Genomic DNA, 23,961 nt, shown 5'->3' on the forward strand with positions numbered 1-23,961 from the left:
CTAGTAGAAAGTGATCAAGTGGACGAAAAGAGTGGCGGCTAATGTTGTCCTATGGCGGTGGTCGGCAAACTGCGGCTCGCGAGCCACATGCGGCTCTTTGGCCCCTTGAGTGTGGTTCTTCCACAAACTACCATGGCCTGGGCGAGTCTATTTTGAAGAAGTGGTGTTAGAAGAAGTTTAAGTTTAAAAAATTTGGCTCTCAAAAGAAATTTCAATCATTGTACTGTTGATATTTGGCTCTGTTGACTAATGAGTTTGCCGACTACTGCCCTATGGTAAAGGGATCCTAGAGTTCTTCGCATTAAGAGTAGGAAGGGTTAGCCCTAGCTGGTTTGGCTCAGTGGATAGAGAGTTGGCCTGAGGACTAACGGGTCCCAGGTTCGATTCCAGTCAAGGGCACATGCCAGGTTGCAGGTCGGTCCCCAGTGGGTGGCAGGCGATCAATGGTTCTCTCTCATCATTGATGTTTCTATCTCCCTCTCCCATCCTCTCTGAAATCAATAAAAATGTATTTTTTTAAAAAGAGTAGGAAGGGTTAGATACCATTTAATTCAAACCCAGTCATTTCACAGAAGATAAAATTATCAGTTACCTACCTGAATCTCTCTTTCCTTATAAAAATCCTTGATTTTGTTTAGAGTAGCAATCAATGCTCCCAGAGTAAAATAGTCACCTTCTAGCCTTCCTTGCAGCTAAGGGTGGACATGTGACCCATTTCTCACAGGGAGATGTACGTGGAGGTCATTGAATGGAGTTTGGGGGAAGTTTTTAGGGAAAACATCTGGCTTGTATGCCTCTTTGTCTCTACTTCCCTCCTCCCTGCTTGTAAAACAGGTGTAAGATTAGTTGTTCAGCTCCAACACTGTGATTTTTATCATGCCCAGAAAAACTTCACCTTTAGAGCAATCGGTCAAGTATTGCTAATATTAAAGAGGAACCCACTCAGCTACAGATCTCGTTTGGAATCTATTCGTTTTCCTCATGAAAGTAAAGAGCTTTCACAAGGTTCTACAGAACTTGAGCAGAAGCAGCTTCAAAACAAAAAGCATATGATTGTGTCTTACCTCCTAATGACCCCCCCCCCCCCAAATGAACACTCAGCACGTTAATTTTTGCTGCTTGTTCTAATAGGCTATCTGGACCAACACAGAAGGAAAGCAACACATAGAAGAGGGGGACCAAAGTTCTGGTAGAACAGTCAAGGAGTGATTATTGGACATATAAGAAGAGGTGTAGCAGGAAAAAAATATTACATACTTTTAGGCTTCTGGGCCAAAGAGGAAAACATTTTAAATGACCAGAAGAAGAGGCAAATAAGAAAAACCCCTGTCTCATCAAGCCTGCAAAATCCTATGCTCCCGTAAATTAGGTCATTTCCACACTGCACCCTGCCGCTGATGCTGAGCCCAGTGCAAACTCTGCCAACCTGCTTAAGGAGAGCGGTTCGCCCCTGTAGTCAATCTTACATTTGTGTCTAACCTCATTATCGTTGGCAGAGATATATATTTAGTAGGAAACCTCGGCCCTTATCGCTCTCCACCTTTTCAAGAAAGGTAAGCCTATAGACCAGAACTGACTTTGTTCAGCCAAGTTTTCTTTCCAAGAGCAGCAAAGATTGTCAGGTATGAATGAAGCAGGGAGAAGGCTGAAAGGCCATTTGCTGCTGCAGCCTCCTAGGGGAGCTGCTATTTCAAAAAGAAGTGTAAAATGCGAGAAACATGCACTGAATGTTTAACTCAGTCAATGAGATGAATGGCTGGAAAGTGAGTGAGTCGCATAAGTAAGGGTGACAGTGTTTGTCCAGGAACCTTGCTGGCAGGAATGCTTTTTTTTTTTTTTTAATTAAGGGAAGGTTGAGTATCAAGAGGATATAGCGATACCATCGACCTTACACACTCAGCGTGCTGAAAATACAATCCTGGTGTTTGTTCTCCTCTCAGAAGCGCCGGGCTTGGTCTTCGTTGCCGATTGGGTTTCAGGAAGGCTGATTTGAGATGCCGCGTTGCCATTTCCTCGGCCCTCGCTTATTTATTTATTTAGTTTTTTTCTTTTCTGTTTTTCCGGCGCTGGCAGCCAGATCCTTTGTTGTGCCTCCTCTGCATTCACTCCCTCTGCCCTCGCACCTCCAGACAGTGTGATGGGGGTTTTCCCGGTCCTCCAGCTGGGAGCTCCGGACGGCCACCTTCCCGGGCTTCGGACACAGCACCACGTTCACCACCCAGGGGGTGTCGGGACTGGGTCCCCTCTTTTGTGCTGGTGTCGGTCTCGGCAGCGGCCGGACCGGCGGGAGGCGTGGGCCGCGACCCCCGAGGAGGCGGGGCCTGGGCGCGGGCTCCGCCTGGTGTGGATTTCGCCGCGGCCGCCCTTGTTTGTTCCGTTACCTCGCCCCGCGCCGCCCGTTTCTCCGGGAGCCAGGCTCAGGGCGGCCCAGGGCTGCCTTCTCCCCACCCCGTCCCGCCTTCTGCTCGCCCCGCTTTCCCCTGTTCCCTCCTTCACAGCACCCCGGCGGGGCGCTTGGCAAAACAGACGGAAAAGCAGAGGAAGAGGGGGAAACAAGAACCCATTTGATGCACCTGCCTGGGTCTTCCTGAGTTTGCGGAGGGCCCTAACCATGTCTGACTCGGGGGAGATGAGTGAGTTTGGCTACATCATGGAGTTGCTGGCCAGGGGCAAGGTAAGTGGTGGGGCGCGCGGCGCGGCGGCCGCCCCCCCCCCCCCTTCGGGCACCACCTGGCCGCCAGCTGTGGGCGCCCCGCTCCATTCCGGGGACGGGCTGGGGTCCCGCGTCCCCCTCCTCAGCCCGGCGTCCCGGCCGCTGCAGAAGGCAAAGTAGTGGCTGCCTTTTCTTCATTGTGCGGCATCTCTGAAATGTGCCAACGGGGAGTTTCCAGCGTGTTTGGGGCTCGCTGGGCGACGGGAGAGCCCCCCCCCCCCCCCCGCGGGGCCAAGAGGAGCGAGCTCTCAGCCCGCGTAGGTGGGGGTCGGGGTTGGGGGGAGAGGGGGCGGGGAGGGCCAGGCGGTGGCCAAGGGGGCGCTCCTGGAGGCACCCAGGACTGCCCAGGCCTGGTGGCTTCGAGTGCGTGACCTCGCCTGTCCAGGCGCCGAGCGCGGAGGGAGAGGGTCCGAGCAGCGAACAGGTCGGGAGGGCGGGGTAGGCTGGAGCCTGAAGTCCGCCCCGGCGGCTGGTCAACAGGGCAGAACCCCGGGCCGCCCCGCCGAGGCGCGCGCAGCCTTCCTGCCAAGTCCTCAGCGGCTGCCCGGGCCCGGGATCCTCCGAGCCGGTTTCTTCGGTGGGGACGGCGGCGGGGGAGACGGTGCCGAGCTGGATGTCAGCCCCGCACCTGTCCCGGGGCCGTTTCCAAATCCGGGCCAGCGCTGCCGGCGGCGCCTCGCGACCACGCCCTCGGCCGGCCGGTTGGCGCCGCGCCCGGGCAGAAAGCCTTTGGGGAGCCGGGCCCCCACGCTGCGCGCGCGAAGCTGCCCAGAGGGCTCCTAAGTGGTTTCCCCGAGGGCGGTGTCGGGAAACGCAAAGGCCACCCGGTGCGCGGTCCGCCGGGGTTTGCCGGCTGGAACCGGGTCTGCGTTCTGCTCTCTGCGCCTGGAGTTTCGGGAGGAGGCGGTGGCACAGAGGAAAGGGGACTCCCTGCGCCCACGCATCAGAAAGGAGGAGGATGCTTCTGCAAGCCTGCTGTGAACGCCCGAAGCTTCAGCCTCAGACCTCACCCCCGCTCCGCGGACACAGAGTGTGGAATGGTTTTAGCGTCAGGCCAGACCGTCCTGCGGCTGGTTTACTGCACGTCCAGACTCAAGCGTCCCGGGCGAACCGCGCTCCTCCCTGAACCCTCTCCTGTTCTGCACACAGGGAATCCACTCATCCAAGATAGAATACTTACTAACCTGGGAAGGTGGGATCACCCCTAGCAATTACAGCCCTAGACCAGAAGTACAAATGTCACACTCTGCTTACCCTGGGCTCCAGTCTGCTCCTCGAGGGCCCTCCCACTCATGCCAGTACATCCAAGCGCCTGGTCACCACCCATAGCCTCCCATTGGCCACCCCCCAGGCCTAGGGTGCATACCATAGTCCGCTCCAGGGGGAAAAAGTCCCCAAGGAAGTGCTGGTTCTGAGCGAGGAGGCTTGCACCCAAAGGGCCAGAACCAGGCCCTCAAAAGCGCACAGCAGGACCCTGGTGCGCAGGAACCCGGGCCGGTGGGGCTGGGAGGGGGACGGAGGAAAGAGGATTTATTGATTACAAAAGAAAGAGACCACTCTCACCTGAGATATGAGTTTAGGCCTGTGGTGCTCAGACATTCTTCAAGGTAAGCCAGAATTGTATTAATAGTTTCAGCAGGCAAAATTTTAAATTCTGAGAGAATAGTTTAGGGGTGGCACCCAGGGATCCCCATGTTAGCACCCCAGGTGATCATAGAAGATATGGGTAAACTTCCCATAATGGGGAAGGAAGACAGAACCATTAGTGAACCCTTAAAACTCAATAAAGTCCGGTAAACAAAAACAAACCTCTCAGAATTAGCAATGTGTTCACCACAATATGCCCACTGTAATGGAAAAAAGTAATAAAAACAAAAAAAATCTTTGGTTTCAGCCACTGAACTTCTCTGCCTCACTCTCTCCTAGGCTTCAGCAATGGGCCTGCGCAAACACAGAGCATGCTCAGCTGACTTCCCAAGTTAGGAAGGCCCGGCCTCCCTGTGAAATCTGAGTTGGGGAGCAGGCTCTCTCAGTAAGAACTTGGGACAGTTCCTCCCTACGACTTTTTGTTTTTTCTTCTTGGTGGTGGTGGTGGTGGTGGTGGTGGTGGTGGTGGTGTGTGTGTGTGTGTGTGTGTGTGTGTGTGTGTGTCAGGAATAGCCTTCTAACCAAGCTTACTCCCACTCTCCTGACCTACCCCCCTCCCCCCAACTCCATTTAAAACCCTCACTTTGTGTGTGATTATACAGGATTTGAACACTGAATACCTACCTCTCTGAGTATTAGCCATAGAGAAGCAGAGCTTCGAGATTTACTTGCTTTGTTTCCTCTGAGGAGTTAGGTTCCACTTTGCAGTCCAGGTTGGTAATGTAAAGAATGATGTGAAGCTGGTCTAATTACACCAAGTTGGCTGAGTTCATGGGGAGCAGAGGCCAGTTATCCTCTTGCTCCTTTCCTCTCCTCCTTTCCTTCAAAGGTGAGACCAGTGAGTTGACAATTATTAAAATTTCTTTCACTTTTCTCTGATGGCTTTAAAATTTTACAAAATTAACATATGCTTGTTCAAAATAGTCAACCTATTATGAAAGTTTTACAGAATAAAAGGTGGAACTTCATTCCCACCTCCAATCCCCAGTGGCAGCAGTTTGCTGTGTGTCTGTTTCAAATGAAATTAGTTTATTGTTTGTTCCTTGAATGTGGGAGGTGAGCCTTTCATCTTAGGGTAATCTAAAACCCACCTGACCAACTTGGTCAGCTTATTTTACTCTATTGTGATGATTCTTTAATATTTAAAGACAGAGTGATCTCTACCAGTGTGGTCTTTCTGCTCAGCAAAAAATACACTCCAAAAGTATCGCTAATACCTGAAATAATTCTCAAGAGGCTTAAAAATCAATGTAAATTGAATTCCTTATATTTCACTATCAGAGAAACTTGTATTTCTGGAAGCTGCTTTTTGTTTGTTTTTTAACTTGTCTATTTGGTCTAAAGGGGAGCTTTCCAAATCTGTGGTCAGTATTGGTCTCTAGAATGGTTTGCCTTGCTAATTTTTTTTTTTTTAAAGCAAGTTCATACAGCTCTTGCCTTCACATTATTATACACTCTTCTGGAATCATACGACAAAGATTTGATGACAAAGAACATTGAAGGATTTAAATCTAGTATACCTCTTTATATTTAGAGTAATTTACATAGTTATATTTATGTATAAATAGCCAGAAAATGCTTCTTGTTTCTTACAGTTCAGTAGTTACTATTTAGGCACTTCCAAAGAGCACCTGAATGGTTTGTCCAATGGTTTGAACAAAATAAAACAAGCTTTGGAATGTTACATTTCATTTTGATAGAGAAACAGGCAATGATTCCATTACTCAGTGAATTGTTACTTTTAACTTTGAACATCTTTTGGACACAAAAATATTCACAGACTTTTATAAATCTAAATTTTGCTTTAAAACAAGAAGGTACTTGTACACTGAAAGAATTCGGTTTAGAAAATCCTCAAATCTAGACTAATATAAAATCTTAAACATCTCGTGGGACCAAAACTAAAATAATACCAAATGGTCTATTTCAGAAGGCTCAACAGATAGTTTCGGGCACAATTGAAATCTAAACTGGGTGATAATGCTAAGGTTGTGGTCACTGCAATATAGATATTGAGATTGGGTAAAACGTGTGTATTATGGGGGTAACTGAAGGCAAGCAGAAAATTTAGACTGAAGAAAATTCATTTGAAAACAGCTAGTTTCACAAATAACATTATAATTTCTCTGTGATGTTTTTACTACACAGTTCAAAAAATAATTTGGAAAACATGTACCTCAAACTACTTTGTAAAAGAATGTTTAAATGAGATCTTCTATGAAATTGTAAACTTCATGTCTTATACTTAACCTGTGGGCAATACAGTAGGGATGCTGGAGTGAGACCCAGATCTGAACCTGGCTCTTTGGTATTTAATCATATGACCTTGAGGGAACTGCTTAATCTCTGGGTGGAGGAAGGGAGGCGTTGTGGTTGTTACATGTGCCCTTTGAAGGGAATTATACCTATTTCACAGGGTTTTTGCAAGGCTTCTGTGAATATTTTATGCAAAGCTCCTGATATTGTTATTGGCACATTAAGTATGCTGTCAATAAATGAAAGCTATTATATCTAGCTACTATGACAACAGGGTTAGGGCTTGAGACACCCTATATCCAAACTGGAATCATTAGCAAGTAGAGATAAAATTGCCAGATAAAATACAGGAATTAGAGTTAACTTTGAATTTCTGATAAACTACATGTAATTTTTTTTAGTATAAGTATGTCCCATTCAGTATCTGGGACATACTTATACTAAAAATTTTCCAGTATGTATCTGAAAATCAAATTTAACAGGGTATCTATCCTGTTTTTATTTGCCACCCTAAGTGTAGAAATAATAAGATGCAGTCAAAAGGGACCTGTTGACAACCTCTGAATATTACCAATGTTGTTCACCTCAAGTTGGCTGAGAGACCCCTTTGCTTACCAGTCATGCAGCCAGTACAAGTACACTCCTGCCATTAATGTCTGCCAGAGCAGCACTGTGTTCCCCTTATCAAATTTCAAATTGTTGGTCTGGTGCTACCATTTAGTAGATAAATGCCTACTAGATTTTCTTTAAAACAAACAAAAGCTTAGCCCTGGCCAAGTAGCTCAGTTGGTTGGAGCATTGACCCAATATGCCACAGTTTTGGGTTCATATAAGAGTCACATATAAGAGTCAACCAATAAATGCATAAATAAATGGAACAACACGTCAATGGCTTTCTCTAAAAATCAATAAAAAAATATAAAGATACTTGGTAGATTTAACATAAAAAAAGAAGAAGCTTAAATGGATGGGAAGATAAGGCTTATAAAACATCAAACATTAGTGTACAAAATGAGAGAATGGAAGCATGTTAAACTGAGTGGTAAGAGTCCTAAAGGAGTTCAGAGTAAGGGGAGCTAATCAATGAAAACTAGACTAATGAGGAAGGAGGCTCTAGATCTGCAGCTTGAAAGATGATAGGATTTGGCGAGGCAATGGAAATCTGAACTTCCTGGCTCACTGGACTCCCTCCCCTGAGGCTGTTCCCATAGAAACACTTTATGACAGGTGAGCTTGGCCTGTCAGAGGCTTGAGTCAATAATTGATAAATGCCATTTATTGTCCCTTCACCTATAACCGTCTGATACCCAGCAGCACAGACAGTGTGTGTGCCAGTCACTGTGAAGCCCTGTGATTTACTTCATTGCCAACTTCCTTCTTTCCCCTCAGTCCAGGCAGGACTCTTAAAGTTGTACCAGGTTGTTCACAGCAGGGGGCCAGGTGTAGGGGTATGTGGCCATGTCACCTTGTTGCTTCTTGTTTAGGCCATACTAACAGTAGGAGACCCTGGCTGTTTGATTTCAGACCAAACAGATTCAGAGGCAGTGGTGCCTAAAGCACTTATGAAATATGCACCATGGTCATTAGGACTTGACTCTGCCAGTAATTTAATCCCTGGTTGGGTATTAGGAGTCGGTATGGAAAGAGACCTGGTCAGTTTACTGAGTAGGGGATAGCCTAAAGGGTAACAGGTTTATATTTTAATGTCAGGTAATGAACCATTATTGAACCTGCATTGTGTGTGTGTGTGTGTGTGTGTGTGTGTGTGTGTGTGTGTGTGTGTTTGGGGAGTGTGTGGTTTTTGGCAGGTGAAGTTTTTGGCAGGTGAAGTAGGAGACAACTGATGACATCATTTCTTGACCTTTTGGACTTCCTGAAGTGGATAGATTCAAGACAGCTCATGCCTCTATGACAGACGAGCAATTAAGCTACATCAACAAGCGCAGGATATCACAATGTAGGCAAGAGTACTGAAGATCTGTGGACTGGGTGGAGGGTGTTAGCCATGGAATAATAGGCTTCCTTGTGTTGAATTTTGACCCATATTTTAAAAGAAAGCATTGGAAAAGGAGATGCTAGGATATTCCAAACTAGAAAGGGGTGGGCAGGCACTAAGGGATAGCATATGAAATGCAAATTAGAGGAATAATGATTTAAAAAACAAAATAATACAGATCTTTAATGTCATTCCCACTTAAAAGCCTTCAAAAGCTTTCCAACATCCATGGAAAAGAAGCACTTTATTCCAGGCCCTCCATACTACAGTAGACTCATTTTGTGTTATTACAAGTTTACCTCTCTGCCCTGCCCTCAACATTCTAATATGTTCACATGCACTGAAGAGAAAGGATTTTTAAAATATAGTGATTTTGCCCTGGCTGGTTTGGCTCAGTGGTTAGAGTGTCGACCTGGGGACTGAAGGGTCCCGGGTTCGATTCTGGTCAGGGGCACATGCCCGGGTTGTGGGCTTGGTTCCCAGTTGGGGACGTGCAGGAGGCAGCCAATCGGTGATTCTCTGTCTTCCTCTCTCTTCCTCTCTGAAATCAATAAAAATATATTTAAAAATATATAGTGATTTTAAAAAGTACAAAACCATATTTTTAAAAGTACAAAATCCACCATATGGTTTTGTACTTTTAAAAAATCACTATTATTTTTTAGAAATCCTTTCTCATCAGTACATTCATCTTATCTGCTGCCTAATATTTCATGGTATGGATGTACATTGTTGATGGTAGAAATTTAGTTTCTATAAATAAGGTCCCAATTAAGATGTGTACTGATGTGAGATTACAGCCAGAGGGGAATTATTTGAGCCAGACCAACAATGAAAACAGAAACTGATTTATAGATGCTTTTTAATGGTTGAGCTTTAAAAAATATATATGGGAACATGGTGTAGTGCTTGTTACATGTAAATTCCACAGGCATTCCTTGTTTCCCTCCTGACCAGGGTGCTCCAGAACCCATAGGGAGAAAGCAGCCTCAATTCCAGCATGTGGGGGGGCACACAACAGGCTTTCAGCGGATCAGAAAAGCCCAGTCATTCCTTGGCAGGGCGTTCCTCCTCTCTGCACCTCATCTGTAAATGGAGGGTTTCCATGATTAAGGACAAGTGCCCCGGTCCCTTTGCGGTTCTTAATTCTACACGGCTGCGCCGTTCTTTCATTGCCGGCTGGAGAAGAGGCCACCACTGCTGACAGTGCCGCGGGAAGGCCGCACAACTTTCCGCAGCGAGAGGGTTCTTCCAAACTCGGAATCAAGTGGGAAGCATTCCAAAACCTGAAGGGGATGCCGCGCCCCCGCTGTGGTCCCGTCACCCAGCAGTTCGGAGCGCCCGTTTTCTCAGTCTGTACACACACATGGAATTACTAAGTCAGCCGGGAGGGCGGTGGCTGATGGGAGGCGGCTTCCAACAATCCCAGGTTCATTTGTTTCCCATTGGCTTTGAAACAAGACCGAAGAGGCGCGCCGGAGCGTGGCAGGTGGATTTTACTATCCTAGCCCCGGGTCTGTGGGAGCCGCGCCTTACTCCCCCCCCCCCCCCCCGCCCTCCGGCGCCCACCACGTGGGTACCCGGGAGCCGCCGCAGCTCCGGGCCAGCTGTTCCGATTTCCCCGCGCCCTCGTCCCCCGGGGCGGGGCGGGGCGGGGGAACCGCAGAGCAGCTGCGGGGCCGGAGGCTGGGCTGACTTTAGGCGCGGCGGGCCTCCCCGGCTGCAGCCTCCGGAATTCAGTTCCCGGCCAGCCCCCGGGAGAGGGACTCCTGCTGGGCGGTCCGTGCTCGCGCCCCTGGGAGCACGTGTGGTGCGTGTGGAAAAGCAGAAGCAAAAAGCGGAATATGCATGGTTGGTGATCAGTCAGGGACGGTGAAGTTCACCCTAGGAATCCGCCGGAAGAGGAGGAGGAGAGCGGGGCGGGCACAGGGACCCACGACTTAGGGGAACCCCCGGCCGGCGCGGGGATCGGATGGGCAGGGTCTCGTCCCGGTCGCCTCCGCAGCGCGGGGCTCTGCGGACTTGGGGCGAGGGCACTGCTCCGCCCGCGCCTCGCTGCCCCGACTGGAGTCAGGAAATGGGACTTGTCGGTGGTGCTCGGTGCCGCGCTTCACCACAGACCAGGAAGAGCAAAACGAGGCGCAGGGCGCCGCGGGGACCCGGGGCCGGGCTGCAGGGGGCCGCCCCGCGCTGCCCTCCGCCTCGCCACGCCCTCACTTCCGCCCGCCTACCCCCGCAGGGGGCGACCTCGGCGGCCCGGTAGGAGTGAGGGCGCTCGCCGCTCGCCACCCCCAAACCCCAGCCCCAGCCCCAGCCCCAGGCCGGCCTCTCCGCTGCCCGGCGGCCCCCTGCCGCCTGTAGCCCCGCCTCCTTTGTGCGGTGGGCGCTGTTGCCCAGGTGACGGCGCCGCCCCGCCCCGCCCCGCCCCCCGGGACGCCCTGGTCCCCGCGCGGCCGTCGGCCCCGCCGCAGACCGCAGGAGCCGCCGCCGCAGCCTGAGTTCCCGGGGCGCCGCAGGGAGCCACGCGCCTCTCTGCGCCCGAGCTTTCGCCCGCCCTGGCCTCTGCTCCCGCCGGTCCGCTGGTCGGTCCGGCAGACCAGCCCGCCCTCCGGCTCGCAACCCCGGCTCCCCGGCCGCCGCAGGGGCCAGCCCACCGGACCCCGCCTGGCGCTCGTCGGCCCCTCCGAGCCCCGCCGTTGATGACACCTGGCGGAGGCGAGCATGGAGGGGGACGGCTCCGACGCGCCGGTGAGTGGGGCAGGGGGCGGCCTCGGTGCCAGCGCGCCGGGGCCCCGGGGCCCTCTCCCCTCGGCGCTCAGTGGGCGGGAGCCGCTCGGAGGAGCCAAGGCTGCTGCGCGGTGGCCTCGCTTCCTCTTCGCCTTCCCCGTCCCCGGCCGGTTCCGCCGCCCGGTGCGCCCCCTTCCTGCTCCTCGGAGGGTCGGGCTCCGGGGTTACCGGGGCCCGAAAGAGGGCGCCCTCGGGTGCGGTTGTCGCCCGTCCGAGCACCTGGGGGAATCCGGGCGGGGCTCTTCCGTGGAGTTGAGGTTGTAGAATGGATTCGCTTTACGGAGCCGGTGCCCGTGGCGGCTCGGGGCGCGCGTCCCGCCGCCCTTTGTCCGGGAGCGCGGAGGCCGGCGCTCGAGGTCCAGGCCCGCGCGGCTCGGCCCGGACGGTCCGCCTGCCCGGTCCGCGAGCGAAGGCCCCTCCCCGGCTCCGCCGGCTCCCCGCAGGCGGCCCCCGCTGGCAGCTGTTGGGGTACCAGTGGTTTTGTTCGAAGGGGTCGGATAGGCAGTTCTTAAGAACTTGTTCATTTTCTGTCGAACCTCGTTTATTTTGAACCAGCTCCATTGTGGGAACTACCACCTCACATTTCTCTTAATCAGACTGTTTTCTCCTCAATGAATGTAAAATGAACACTGATTTATCTTCTGGGTAAAAACTACTTTTTATACATCGTGCTTAAAAAGCTTGTGTAGTGCTTTATGTACAAGGAAAATGGAAATGAATTTAGATCTAACAGTGGGAAGGAAACCTCCCATAAAATGGGGTGTGAGAACCTACTTTAGACATTCTGAACAGTATTTTCCTTTGAATTGTCAATTTTCTTGGAAAATGAAATAGGGTGTAAATATTCTCTATTCTTTGATGTGAATGGTGAGGTGTGGCTGTCTTCCCAATTTACTCAAATTATGACATAATGTGGGCTTCTATTAAATACAAGGTGAAGCAAAAGTAGGTTTACAGTTGTGAGTACATAAAACAGTTTATTCATTCTTGTATCATTACTTTTTAACTATTATTTTCCATACGAACAACCGTAAACCTACTTTTGCCCCACCCTGTGTTTATTGAGTGATGCAGCAAGAAATGCTACAAAGACCCATTGAGCCAGTGGCTGTAGTGCTATTGTCAGGGATTAAAGCACTTTTTGTCACGTTAGGGGGAAGAGAATAGCATTCATTTTTATTTAATTAAAAAAAGGTGGCTCAATTCAGTTGTAATTGTGCATTTGCAGCAGTTGAAATGATTGTACAAGGATATGAGTACTTTAATGTTGGACTATCACTAAAATTGCAGGCATCCATAGCCCCTGAAGTTTGGTATATGTGGGGGGAGAAACTGCATAGGGAAAGGATGGGAAAACTGGTATGAGGTTATCAAACCTTTTTAGTTGTGATAAGACTCTAAATGTTCCCCATGGAAAATAATGCAAGCTTGTACTATTGAAAGCATTTATAATGGTGCCTTCTAAGCCTCTACACCCTTTCAATATTTATCACGTGCTTTTAAGATAACTGCTTTCATATTGTAGCATGAGAACCTCAAGCATTTTACCTCCATTACAGTTGCAGCTGTAATGTGCATGGCATTGGTCACGTTTAATGCAGGGAATTGCTGATAATCCACCTTGTCAATAGATTTCAAGTAGGGTTCCATGAACATACTGGCTAACCTTGTTTTGACCAGCTCTTATTTGCTACTCACAAAGTTAATGTGCTATATTCTTAATTTTTATTGAAGTAATCTGCTTTTAAGATTTCACTGAAATCTTAAAAAAGTAAATTAGTGATGGTTTGAATAACTTCATAATTGATGAAATACTATGATTTCCTAATATTTTCTGCTAATTTTTCTCATAATTCAGTTTTTACGATGTCATGTCACTTCAGTTCTAGGCTATTGGGTGTTGAGAAGGAGTTAATGGTACAATATTTCATAGCCAAAAAGGAACTTCAGATTTAAAAATATATCTGTTTCTTAATTCTTTTTTTTGGAAAGGTAAGCATATGTAGAAGTCTACAAGAGGTATAAGCATGTTCATATATTTACCCACTAAGAGTCTTTGATTCTGGTTTCTTTTCAATTTAAGGTTACCATTAAGAATATCGAAAGAGAGCTCATTTGCCCAGCATGCAAGGAGCTGTTTACCCACCCGTTGATTCTCCCTTGTCAACATAATATTTGTCATAAGTGTGTGAAAGAACTCTTACTGACACTTGATGATTCATTCAATGACGTGGGATCAGACAACTCCAATCAGAGCAGTCCTCGGCTTTGGGTCACCTCCCCTAGCTTGGATAAAATTGACAGGATTAACAGACCAGGTATGTGGTAGAACATTGGGGTCGGGGAATTTCATTGACTACTGTAGAAGGAAATTATTTTTCTTGTTAATCCTCATAACGTTTGTCATTATTTAAATAGTAGTGGAATTCTGTAATAATGATAGAAGTAGATCTAACGAGATATATAGCATATATACTGTACCTTTATTACTTACCCAATGTTTAAATTGTTTCCTGTTGGGATAGTTACTTTCTTCTGGACATCCATAGTAAGATTAATGCAGATCTAAATTAATTTGAAATCACTGGGAACAGGGCCACTGAAAAATGAAGGGCCAAAGTTAGTAGTGAGTAACAAGGGGAGGCCTAGGTTGGGTAGAAATGCCACAGCATCATGTTAGGCATGTTTTTTGTATGGAGAATGCTTGAGTGGCCATTGCATCAGACTTCAGGGCTTCAACTCTGCCTAATTTGGGCTTTGAGGTTTTAAGTTTAATCCTTCCCTCCTCTCTGTTCATTTCTTCCTCTTATAGTATAGAAGTAACTTTTTAATCTTGTAAGAAAACTTTTCTTATCAGAAAAGCATCTCTCTCTCTATTTACATTTTAGGGAATGCCATCTGTTTTGGTCTATGCTGTGATATGGAGTCTCCTTGGGTGACATTTATGTCTTTGTGCTCCATCAAAGAGTATATTTGTTGTAAGACTAGTATTATGCTATTTAAAAAATAGTGCTTCTTTAAGTGGTAAGCACTAAGATATTTTGCCCATATAAAAATTATACATATATAGTCATGTGCCGCCTAATGATGGGGATACATTCTCAAATCCCCATCATTAGATGGCACATGACTGCATAGGTGTAATTAGGCGTTTTAGTGCTTGTGTGAACATCATAGAGTGCTCTTACACAAGCCTACTACACATTATTATAGAGCCCATTGCTTCTAGAATACGGTGCTGTACATCATGTTACTGTACAAAACAACACGGGATTAAATCAAGATCAAGAGATAGTGGTGCCATCAAGAGACACAGAAAACACAAGATGTATGAGACTATTGCTGGTATAATATGGCTTACTGTTTTACAGGAAACTTTTTTTAATAAGTAGAAAGAGTACACTGAGAAAGTATAGTACAATAAATATATAACATGTAACATAATCATTTATTATCATTATCAAGTATTATGTCCTCTACATAATGTATGTGCTATACTTTTACATGACTGGCAGTAGATTTGGTTACACCAGCATCACCACAAACACGTAATGTGTTGTGCTGCTCTGCTAGGATGGCTCTGATGTCGCTAGGTGATAGAGATTTTTCAGGGCCGTTATAATCTTATGGGACCACTGTCTATGTCACGGAACAAACTGTCGTTATGCAGCGCATGACTGTATACGAACAAGGAGCATTAGGTAACTGGGAGTGCAGGGAGTATGAGGTCCGAGAGGGTTATGTTCATTGTGAAGTCATCACTTTGTTTCCATCCCTGCTAGGAAACTGGCACCCTGAGGAGGGGAAGAAGGACAGTAACAGCCTCATAGTCTAGATCTTTTTTAAAAAAAATATATTTTATTGATTTTTCACAGAGAGGAAGGGAGAGGGATAGAGAAATAGAAACATCGAAGCGAGAGACATCGACCAGCTGCCTCCTGCACACCTCCTACTGGGGATGTGCCTGCAACCAATGTACATGCCCTTGACCGGAATCGAACCTGGGACCTTCCAGTCCGCAGACTGACGCTCTATCCACTGAGCCAAACCGGTTTCGGCTAGTCTAGATCTTTATTGACTAATTAGGGACCCCTGCTTGACTGGCCAAGGAAAATTTACGTTTTGTTTGTTAATATTTAGCACAGACCATTAAAAGGAATTTTAGTTGTGTACTAGTATTTCTATTTATAATTCGATTGTGCTTGCATATGTATTTTATGAAATCCTGTATTTTATGTAGGCTTCTAATCTTAAGACTTGTTTAGGTTTTATATGTGATTAATATGAAGTAGGAATGAGATATAGATGAAATACAGTGAACCACTTCTGTGTTCAGGAACTTCCCACAATATTTGATAGCTATTCAATAAATATGTATTGAGTGGATGGTAAATGACAAACCTCTGCTGCAAGTTTTGTTCAAAGCGTGCCATACGACTTATATTCAATAGTGGCGTTTTTTCCAGAAGAAGAAATCTATTCCACCATACTTGACTCTGTCTAGATCCAACAGAATTGCTGAGATGTTCCTCCCCTTTCTTTAGGAAGAACTCTATTAAGTTGGATGATGTTGTGAAGGGAGGACGTTAGAAAAGTTTTCTGTGAACAGTTATAGGAAATAAGAACATTTAACTTGGAGAAGGGACAACTGCAGAATATAATGGCTGTCTTGTGGAAGAGAACAATATATTGGGCATCTTCCTGGCAAAGGTTCCAGATCAAGGAACCAATGAAACAGGAAGGCAGATTTCAAGTTAACGTGAGAGAAAACAAACACTTAAGGCTGGCTGTCCATACATGAAACGGGCTGCCTAATTTTGTCAGATCACTGTCACTAGAAGTGTTTAAATTAGAGGTCAAATTTGTGATTTTTCATAGAGGTCAAATTTAGATGCCGTATCGCAGGGGACAAATAGGTACATTAACGAAGCAGGCCCCAGAAAAATAAATACAGGACCTCTGCCATTTTAGTTCTTTGATATAGGCATAGAGACAAATATTTCATTTTCTCAATAACTCAACTACTATAAGAAAACCAGCAGCACAGATGTCAGCAGCCAGCTGACTCTTGGCCTGTCTACCCTGTTGAAGGTAGTGGGTGTGGTTTGCGACTGTAGAGACTGGAATGGATGCCTTGTCTTGTGGAGCAGTAGCCATTTGGCACTAGTGAATTATCATATGAGTGGGAATTCCAGATTGTTGGATTTACAGTTTTTTTCCCTAACAAAAACCTGATAGTGGTTTTGATGTAAAGTCTGTTTTTTAAATGTTGGCAGTCAATTCAAATTATTTTAAAACACTCTGCAAGCTCAACATCGTGTCGGGGCAGCCAAAACACATCTTTGACTCTGACCCATCCAGCTTTTGGGCCCTCGGTGTTTGGAGTTTTTGTTTTAAACAATGGATGGGTGACCATCATTAGCAGGTATTGCAGAGGGGATTTCTGCCTGGGGTGGTGAGTCAGGCCAGTTTTGTTATATCATCTTCCATGTATTCTCCAACCCTGAAGAGCTGTGCCTCTGCGTACCAGTTGCATTCATTCATTTGCCAAATATTTAAGTTACCTGCTAGTTATGAGACATGGCTAAATGAGAGATGCAATAATTAGAACACCGTCCTTCATCAAGAATGTAAAACGTAAGTTAACAGATACAGATAGAGCACTCAGAGGGTGAGAAGGCTCCAAGTATAGTCAGTCCTGGAGGTTTTTAGCATTGAATGCAAATTTTAAGATTTTCTATCTATCTCACAGTCACCAGTTTTAAAATAGTTACCTTCCATTTGAGGGGCATTCGCCTATAACTTTTCTTTGGATAGATTCAAACCTAAATTCATGGGTAAGTAACTTTTCTCTTTTTTCTGGCCGTTTTTTAAAAAATAATGTTTTCATCATTTAGATATGTTTGAGAAGGAAACCCAGAGACCCTATTCTGAGTAATTGATGTGGGAGGAATAGAATTCTAAAAATTAGTTTGCCATTGGTTTATTAAGGGGTTAATTAGGCTGGGACTGTCCAGTACAGTAGCCACTAGCCACGTGTGGCTGTTGAGCACTGAAATGTGCTAATGTGAATTAAGATGTGCTGTAAGTGTAAAATACACACTGGGTTTTGAACACCTAGAATGAAAAAAAAAGAATATAAAATAATCTCTTTATAATTTTTATGTTGGTTACATTTTGAATTGCTAGTATTTTGGATATATTGGGTTAAATAACATTATTATTAAAATGAATTTCATCTGTTTCCTTTTTATGTGGTTACTAGGAAATTTAAAATATGTGGCTTACACTTTAGGCTCACATGATCCCTTGGATAGCACTGCATTGGACATTTGACAGATTTTAAAAGTTAAAGTGCCTTTAAAGGAGAGTAAGATTTGTGTATATAAAAAATACATATTAAATTATGTAAAAATAAAAGAACTATATTACTGTACATTTTTAATCATATATATGTAGACTTTCCTCCTATTTTGTATTTCCTTTTGTCAGAAAGATATAGTTGGTTTCAGTAATGTTTATTTAGTGTTATTTACATCAGTAAAAAAAATCAAATAAAAAATGCTTGATTTTACTTTGTATTTTTAATGGTTACCAGAAATATTATTTAAAAATACAAATCTGTAAGATAAAGTGTAGGTCTTTCAAGTGCTATACCAGTACTGATTAATTCTGAACTCTAAGATAAGCTTGATGAATGTTTTTACAGTTATAGCTTCATAAATACCATGTGTACCAGGAAAAACACATTTTTTACTGTTAACTCAATAATTGTGTTATATGCAGAACAGTTACTGCTTTATCTTTTGTTAACAAGTTGTGAAACTTCTCTTTTAAATTAAATTCTAAATCCAGCTTTCTGTTCATTGTTCACAGCATCACAACGGAGATCTTTGGGGTGGAGAGGTAGAAAATGCTTTATGCTTGTGTGGCTGCAGGCAGTATAGTGTTAGATTTAAATTAAATAACCCTGTGTAGATAAGGTTTTAAACATCAGTGGTCAAGTCTTCAAAATTTTGTAAAAAGTGAACAAATTGGGCTGAAAAGGTCAACAGGACTAAATTTCTGAGCAAGTTCTGATGTTTATTAAAGGGAGCACTGATTACTAGTGCTTGCATTTTGTCAATATGCATGACAAGATATTTTTTAAGAAAATGACATACCACTATTAGTTTTTATTTTTTTATTTTTTTATTTTTTTGAGGTTTATTTTTAATTTTTATTTTTTTACTGACACTATTACAGATGACCCTAACCCTCTCCCCCCCTTTTTTAAAATCCTTTACATTTATTTAGTAGTGGAACAAAGCTGTGTTAACAGCCATATTGCTACCTTGGGGAGGTTTAAATAAGCCAGTACTTTCTTCTGTATTTAAAGATCTGCATAAAGATGTTGATAATTTTTGTAGTTAAAAACATAGTTTTTGTTTTATGCATGTGGTGTCTTTTATTTGTTAACGTTTTAAAGTATTTGAGTTGTAACATAGGGATCTTACCCATTTGTGGGTAAATAATATACACTGCTTTTTAGGCTTTGAAGTATTTGATTCTGTATGAAAGATGGGCTAACCTATCTTATTTTTAAAAAGAGTTTTTTACTCCAGTTGACCTTTAAAGTAAAATTGCTTAATATTTTTGTGAAATCCTGGTGATACCTTATCTTATTAGAGAAAATGAACATCTGAAATGTTATCCCTTTTCTGTCTTCCTTACCTTCCTCTACATGTCTTGATTTTAAAATCTCAAGTCACTTCTAGAAGCCGCACGTAATTTTTTCTCTTAGCAGGCTTTAGTGAGTCCCTGAGAATTTTAAATATTGAAATTCAGCAATTAGGAGGAAAGGTAGGAGCAATTTGCTTTTTAAAAGCTCATTGCTTATTACCTATTTTTTATTAAGGCAGTAGTTGAGAAAAAGGTTTTGCAAGTTGAAAATACGAATAATACTAAAAAATTAAATATAATTGGTAGGAATCAGATGGCCAGAATGTATGAAAAGAAACATGCTTTTCCTGGTAATATTATGCACCAGTCCATTGCCAAACACCAGGAAGCCCAACATGAATGTCCAGTGTGTGGAGAGGTAGGCCACTGACTACCAGGTGGTAACAGTGGGGAAATTGTTTCTAGCCAGAATGTGGGAGAGGATGCAGCTCGCAGAGTTTTTGAACCTGTTATGAATTGACTCTCTTTGTTTTGAAATACTTTGATATTTAAATGGTAAAACATATGATTGAAAGCTGATTTTTGGGGGGATTTGGTATAAACCAATTTGAAGAACTTTTTTTGTGGTCTTTGTTTTTAAATTGTATTGATTTATACTGATTAATTTGTTTTTTAATTAAAGGTATATGGGGAAAATAATTGATTATGCATGGTGACAATATTTAAATCATTTGGGTATATTATTGGCCCCACAAATATAGTTTGACATAAAATTGCATTCCTTGGCCTACATTGTTTCCTTACCTTTCTAAGTCATTATATTTTTCGTTATATCATGCTATTGAGCAGTTTTTTGTTTTTGTTTTTAATCCTTACCTGAGGATATTTGGAAGAGAGAGGGAAAGACAGAAACATCTATGTGAGAGAAACACATTGATTGGTTGCCTGCCTGCCTGACCAGGGCCGGGACCAGGGAGGAGCTTGCAACCGAGGTGCATGAAGTTCAATAGCCACATTTGGCTAATGGTTACTAACTATATTAGCATACTTATAGAGAGTAAAAGTTGACACATTTTACTCTTAGTTCCATTTCTTGAAATTTTTCATTAGAATTACTTCCCAGAATATCCTTAGATGTTCTCCTTATTGTCTTGAACATATATTCTGTTGTTTTGTTTTTATGCAAACAATGGTCGAAGTATAAGACAGGTGAAATAAAATGTATCGATTTTTTAGCATTTATAAAAAAAATGTGAGAGCTTTTAAGATCTGTCTAGAAAAATAGACAAGATATTTTGTCTGATTTAAGAAGTTTAGTATGATGCTTTACACTTTATTTTTTTTATTATAAAAATAAGTTAAAGAGGTTTACAGAAAAGGGATGAAACTTTTTTAGAAATTGCCCAAATCTGGATATCACCAGTGTACATGTTAAAGCATGATTTTGTTATCATGACTTAATTTTGCTTTATCCCATTACTTAATTGATCATAACTTTAATTCATAAAACCAATAACCCATTAAAAATTTGATTGTTAATATTTGTTAACTATTTTAAGTTTTATCATCTAGTTCATATGTGGAAGCATGCAATTAAGTGTGAATTTCCATTTGTTTAAACTTGACCACTGCACTGTATCACTTCCAGAATTATTTGGCTTTTTTTTCCCCACTAAATGAAATTTTCATTGGCATGTGTTTTAAAAACAGCTTTGCCGCTTATTTCATTATATGCCTGCTGTGCTGTGAAACATCTTGAACTGTAGTGCATGTTTTTAGAATTAGTACAAGAATATATTTTATGTAGCATTTTCAGATTTTTATGGGGTAACTTCTTTTTTTTTTTATGGGGTAACTTCTTTATGTATTGTGTGTGTGTGTGTGTGTGTGTTTAAAAATATAAAGGGGAAAATATCTTTAAATGGAGATATTAAAAACATTCTGCATATTTTTACATAAGTAGCTTTTGGGGCCCAGTGCCATCTAGCATGTTGTAAAGTCACTTTAAATGAATAATATTGTGAACTGGTTGCCAATTTTTAAAAAAAATGTATCTTTATTGTTGAAAGTATTACAGATGTTTTCTTTCCCCCCCCATTGACCCTCCTCCTCCCTGCTCCCGCCCCCCTGATTGCCAAATTTTACCTGTACATATATCATGACAGACATTTTTTTAAGATAGTCTTTTCAGTGATGGTAGTAATGTGCCAAGGCAATATTAATATAGCTGTTTAAAGACCTTTTCTAAGTGTGGTATACTAAGTCTAATCATTCACTTTTGGTACTGGATACATGGCAGTATGAAAGAAAGCTGTGGTTTAAGAAGTTGTGTTTATTTTTAGGTAGTTATTTTATGGGCAACCAAGATTACATACTCTAAGACTAGATTTATAAATGAGAGGTGGGACTATGGTATGCATGCTCTGATGTTAAATGGACAACCCTTGATACTTGTGAACCTGTGGATAAGGACTGTTATGCCTTGGTTTCTTGATTTGTTAAAATCAGGACAATACTGAACTAAAGTGTGATGTTTAAGGTCATTGTATTGTGTATATATTGTAAAATTATTTGTAATACTTCTTGGGTAACTTTTGGCTTATTGAATTAAGTAACCTTAATGATTCTTTTTTTCAGGTCATAAGAAGATACTAAATGGTTGGTCCTTCTTAAAGTCACTAGATTTTAGGTCTATGAATGAGCTTTTCACTCTTTTATAGATTGTACTCAATTAACTAATGATTTTGCCTACTGAATTACCTCAGATAAAGCAATACTACAATGGGAAACCCTCTATTGCAGTGGTTCTTAGCAATTTGAGAATCTAATAAAAGCTGTGGATTATACTTAAAGAAAATATGCATAAACATAGATGCAAAATTTGCATATAATTGCAAATAGTTTGCAAAACTATTTGGATCTCTTTGGAGCTCCAGTTTAAGGACTCCTGCTTTTTTATGTATGAATCATTTTTCATCACATAGCCTATGTTGTGTTCATTTAAATGGAAGTCAAATTCTTTTGGATATATAAAAATTCTTTGATATATAAAATTATTTATGATATATAAAAATAACTATAAATGTTAGTCATATAATTTCAAAAGATCCTGACCTTGTGTAGTATTGTATTATATATTTTGTCCATATATCTGTTTGATTTAAAATGGTTATTATATGGGATTTACTATAGAATATTTTCCTTTCCTCTTTAATTTTAATAACTTGTGTCTGTCTTTTATTTACCAAGTGAAAATATTTTTAAAATGTATTTTTAGAATATAATTGATTCAGAATATGAATTATTATAGTTCTGGAATATATTTGTAGATATATATCTCTATTAAACATCATTCCTTTTTTCTTCATTCTATTCATTTTCCTACCAATGTAACTAAACAAGGACTTACTAATTACACAGGCTGGAAGCGCAATTCATTGACCCCTAAGACAACTACTTTTCCTTGTCCTGGCTGTGAGCATGATGTGGATCTTGGAGAGCGAGGAATCAACGGTTTATTTCGAAATTTCACTTTGGAAACCATTGTTGAAAGATACCGGCAGGCAGCCAGGGCAGCCACAGCCATTATGTGTGATCTTTGTAAACCACCACCTCAAGAATCCACAAAAAGTTGCATGGACTGTAGTGCAAGCTACTGCAATGAATGCTTCAAAATTTATCATCCTTGGGGTACTATAAAAGCCCAGCATGAGTATGTGGGTCCAACCACTAATTTTAGACCCAAGGTAAGTGAAGTTTTTATTGTTGGAATGTTAAACTTAATCTTAAAAAAGGATTTATTGCAAGTCTAGAATTTAACAGTAAGAAAGAAAAGAACTTTAAAGCTGGTATAAGAAATTAAGGCCTAGTAGTTTGAGTTACTTAGTATGTTGTTAAACATCCTCGTAGATTAGATGGCAATGTTATGGTTCACTTTATTATATAGTACAATGTAATAAAACATAGTACATGAATGTTCACAATGATAACTCTGAGTAGTAAAGGGAAGGTGATCCGGGATGTGCTCTTTAAGATTAAAATGGTTAGGTTCTTCCGGTTCTAACTAGGGACCTAAGATGGCAAGCAGCATAGGGTGAACGCAATACTCGCCTACTCCTACAACCACATCAAAATTACAACTAAACTACATAACAACTATCATTTAGAACCGCCTGAAATCTGGCTGAATGGAAGTCCTACAACTAGGGTTTTAAAGAAGAAGCCACATTGAGACTGGTAGGGGCAGAGACAAGAAAAGGAGTGGTCCCACACCCATGTGTTGCAGATGATACTGTCAGCTGATTTCTCAGCAGAAACTTTGCAGGCCACAAGGGATTATCAAGAAATATTCAAAGTGATGGGAAGCAAGGGAATTCAAGGATAGATAAAGAGTTTCCTAGACAAGAAAAAGCTAAAGGAGTTCATCACCACGAAAGCAGTATTATATGAAATGTTAAAGGGTCTTCTTTAAGAAGAAGGAAAAATAAAAAATTTGCAATAAATATTTATCAGCAATTGAATCTAAAAAACAAAATGAACAAGCAGAACAGAAACAGATTCATAGGTACAGAAATCATTTTAATGGTTTCCAGATGGGAAGGGAGGTTGGAGAGATGGGTGAAAAAGGTGAAGGGATTAAGAAGTACAATTTGGTTGGTACAGAATAGTCATGGGGATGTAAAGTACAGCATAGGAAATATAGTCAATAATCTAATAACTATGTAAGGTGTCAGATGGGTTTGAGATTTATTGGGATGATCGCTTAGTTATGTAATGTCTAATCACTGGGGGTTACACCTGAAACTAACATAATAATGCGAGTCAACTGTAATTGAAAAAAAAAGAAGAGAAAAATGTTTTAAAATGGTTAAAACTGATAGGTTTTTGTGCTTTAATATGA

At 42.8% G+C, this 23,961-nt stretch overlaps 1 protein-coding gene across 2 annotated transcripts in view; it reads left to right on the forward strand.

The window, feature by feature from the left end:
* The first annotated feature begins 10,404 nt into the window (after window positions 1-10,404).
* TRIM36 (tripartite motif containing 36) overlaps window positions 10,405-23,961 on the forward strand; it is a 29,679-nt gene continuing 16,122 nt past the window's right edge. The window contains exons 1-3 of one of the 2 annotated variants that reach the window (XM_079759574.1): window positions 10,405-10,463; window positions 13,483-13,717; window positions 22,482-22,807. In XM_079759574.1, coding sequence (XP_079615700.1) covers window positions 10,461-10,463; window positions 13,483-13,717; window positions 22,482-22,807 — 564 coding nt within the window. In that variant the 5' untranslated portion in view covers window positions 10,405-10,460. Of the gene's footprint in view, window positions 10,464-10,914; window positions 11,361-13,482; window positions 13,718-22,481; window positions 22,808-23,961 lie in introns of those variants that run through there. The other variant, XM_079759573.1, reaches the window with a different exon arrangement.

Source organism: Cnephaeus nilssonii (genome assembly GCF_951640355.1).
Source record: "Cnephaeus nilssonii genome assembly, chromosome: 2".
In the NCBI taxonomy this organism is placed as follows: Eukaryota; Metazoa; Chordata; class Mammalia; order Chiroptera; family Vespertilionidae; genus Cnephaeus; species Cnephaeus nilssonii.